This window comes from Trachurus japonicus, chromosome 1 (genome assembly GCF_045865225.1).
Source record: "Trachurus japonicus isolate A0001 chromosome 1, Traja_1.0".
Taxonomy (NCBI): Eukaryota; Metazoa; Chordata; class Actinopteri; order Carangiformes; family Carangidae; genus Trachurus; species Trachurus japonicus.
In genome coordinates this window covers 11,855,598-11,858,714 of record NC_140907.1, presented here as the reverse complement: position 1 = coordinate 11,858,714, position 3,117 = coordinate 11,855,598, and the positions used below count along the sequence as shown (strand labels likewise).

At 41.3% G+C, this 3,117-nt stretch overlaps 1 protein-coding gene across 1 annotated transcript; it reads right to left on the bottom strand.

The window, feature by feature from the left end:
- Positions 1-1,130: 1,130 nt before the first annotated feature.
- On the bottom strand, positions 1,131-2,126 carry LOC146991437 (trace amine-associated receptor 13c-like). The gene has a single exon (XM_085791367.1). The coding sequence runs from the start codon at positions 2,124-2,126 to the stop codon at positions 1,131-1,133; it is 996 nt and encodes a 331-aa protein (XP_085647493.1).
- Between the last annotated feature and the right edge of the window lie 991 nt (positions 2,127-3,117).

The following is a 3,117-nucleotide window of genomic DNA, read 5'->3' as shown; positions in this document are numbered from 1 at the left end:
GTCTTTATTATCTGTATTTTTCAACCATCATTGGTAGAACAAGACTAATGCAGTTTTTCTATGGTAATTTTATAAATTTTATGTCCACACTTCCTTAACCGTCATGCTAGAGACTCAGAGGGGAGAGGTAACACAAAAGATAGTATAATCTAGATTTGAATAATCTGCTGTTAAACATTTTTTCTCATAACTAAATACAGTAATGGGTTACACAAGAGTTTTTCATTACAGCTGGAAGCTTAGATGTGTAAATCACAGATTAATTTGCCACAATCCTGTGTTGAATGAAATTGCTGACATGTGGATGAAATGCATTTTCCCCTAAATCTTAATAAAACAAGACACATTCTGTCCACTAGACACTTAAGACAGTGCATAGTAATACATAAAGGCAACTCTACTCACAATCACAGTCATATTCTAAACAGATTTTCTTTGTGGCTTTGCTCCTTTGTTTGGCATTGATGCTCCAGAAATATCAAAACAAACAGCTATATGAAGATTTGCTGGTTAAATATCCATTGATAGACTAAACAGCTCTCACACATGCTCACTACTAATTCTTACAGACTGAAGTGCAGACAGAAAGGGGGGCAAATTAAGTTAGAAGTATTAATGTAACATTACGATTATGATTACGAAAACTGTATTATCCACTGAGTGGAAATTCCTCTTTGGTTTCACCACCATAGACATGTCTCACAACAACAGAACACATAATGACACAATAAAAAACATTTCAAGGATAAAAAAATATAAAATAGCCTACAGCAGTGACTGTACTTCACACATCACACATTCAAGTACATAATTTCATAAAAGCACACCACAGTACGAATCAAGTTTACAATTGTAGTTCTAAGACCTGCCTTATTCAGAGAACCTGTTGTGCATGGAAATTCTCAACAAAGGAAAAAAAAACAGGAGTAAACAGGGTACCTAGCTACCGCATTCTGGTCTTATTTATTGTGTTGACAGCGACTGACTTTTTGTATAGGTTCTTACATGATGTCAGTAAAATCAGTTCAATCAAGTTATGATATGCAGGATGTGATATGTTGACAAATACATCACACATAGGACTAACGGCAGTTAGTCAGATATGTGGCAATAATGACTGTTTAACAACATCAAAGTATATTTGCCTGAGAGGATTCCTGCTCTAGTATCTTGAGGGTAACTATCAACTTGATAGTTTTTCTAAACCACGGATAGAAAAAAGCATATATGAGTGGGTTCAAACAAGAATTAAAATACAACAACCAAGTCACTACGGGCCAAACATAAACATTGTTTGAAGTGTCCTGCCCTGAAAAAGACGGGTAGTAATAAGGACAGAAAGTCAACAAAAACACCAATATGACAACACCAAGAGTCCTCGCTGCCTTTTTCTCTGATTTCTTTACTGTGATTCTTACTGAAGCACCTGCGACAGTCTTAACGTGAGACTGCATGGCACGAGCCTGTGACACGGCCACAACAAACACTCTCATGTACAGAGTGACTATGACCGAGCAGGGGCTGATGAAAGTCAACACAAGGTCAATAGCTCCAGAGATGTAATCAATCACCACCAAACACTCCCCGTAGCAGGAGTTGTGTCTGTCGGGCTGGCTGAGATGCTCCATTAAGATCAAGCCGTTGTAGAGAAGTGAGCAGGCCCAGCACAGACACACACACACCTCTACTCTTCTGCGAGTGATTTTGTTGTGGTACTGCAGTGGGTAACAAATGGCTACATAACGGTCGATGGATATCAGCACTATGTTCCCCACAGAGGTCGAGGTGAGAGTGAAGCCGATAATATAAGACAGAGCGCACATGACGTCACCCAGCAGCCAACAGTTTTCTATGAATCTCACCATCTCCACCGGCATCACCAGCAGCCCCACGAGGAAGTCTGAGGTGGCCAGGGAGAGCAGCAGCAGGTTGGTGGGGGTGTGGAGCTGTCTGAAGTGGGAGATGGAGATGATAACCAGCAGGTTGAGGGCTATAGTGAGCACGGTGACGGAGCAGAGCAGCGCGTAGAGGAAGACGGCCTCAGAGCGAGGACGCAGTAAACCCCTGCAGGAGGAGTTGAGGAGCTGAGGGAAGCAGAGCTTGGTTCCATCCAGACTGTCCATCATCCAGAGGAGGAGAGCTGCAGCTGACCTGAACCTGCTGAGCTGCTCTCTGACCGTACTCATTTATCTCTGACAGTGACAGTGACAGTGCTCCCTACTCCTTCCTCCCCAACTCCTCTACACTCCCCTGTCTTCCCTCCCATATCATGTCTCCTTTTCTTTTCCTCCCCTCCTTCTACCATCAGCTCTCTCCTCTTCTTTCCCACCTCTCCCTTGCTTTTTTCTCCATCCCCTCCCTTTTCCTGCCCCCCCCCTCGCTTTTCCATGATGCAACCTGTTGGTTTCATAACAACTGATGGAAAACTTTTCTTTGAACTTGGTTTTGTTGTACTTTTAGATGGACACAAGCAGAGCAATCAAGTTTTTCCAGATAGTCTGGTTGATCAATGAGAACCAGAGAACAACGCAAAACTAAGAGCTTCAATTCAGCAGCAACCTGCAAACCATTAATTGTCTAATTCTGCAGATTTGTGTGTATTTTCATATAGAAAAAAGAAAAGAGGAGACCGCACACTCAAGCTCCCTTAAGTGTGCGGTCTCCTCTTCTCTTTTTCTTTATCTACATTTATGTTTGAGGCCAGCACCTTTTTAATTGGATGTGCCTGACCTTTATCAGGGTTCTTACGGATCCTTAAAAAGTCTTAAAAGGCATTGAATTCATTAATCTAAAAACAAGGCCTTAATTGGCATTAAAATGTCAACGCTAAATCTCTCACCGCCTCCAGCTCCCGAGTCAGTGTTTTGTTTTGTTTTTCCGGACTTTTTATGCATTTATTTTGAAAGGACAGCTGGAAAGAGACACAATCCAATGTTCATGTAGCAGTCACTTTACCTTGGAAGTGGGTAAAATTGTCCCCTAACCTTATGTAATTGATGTGGTGTTTTTTTGTTTTTTTTCTGCATTGTGTTTATTGTGAAGTCGGTCTTAAATTTCATTTCAAGTGGCTTTAAAAAAAGTCTTAAACACACAACACTAAATAACTTTTCCACCTTC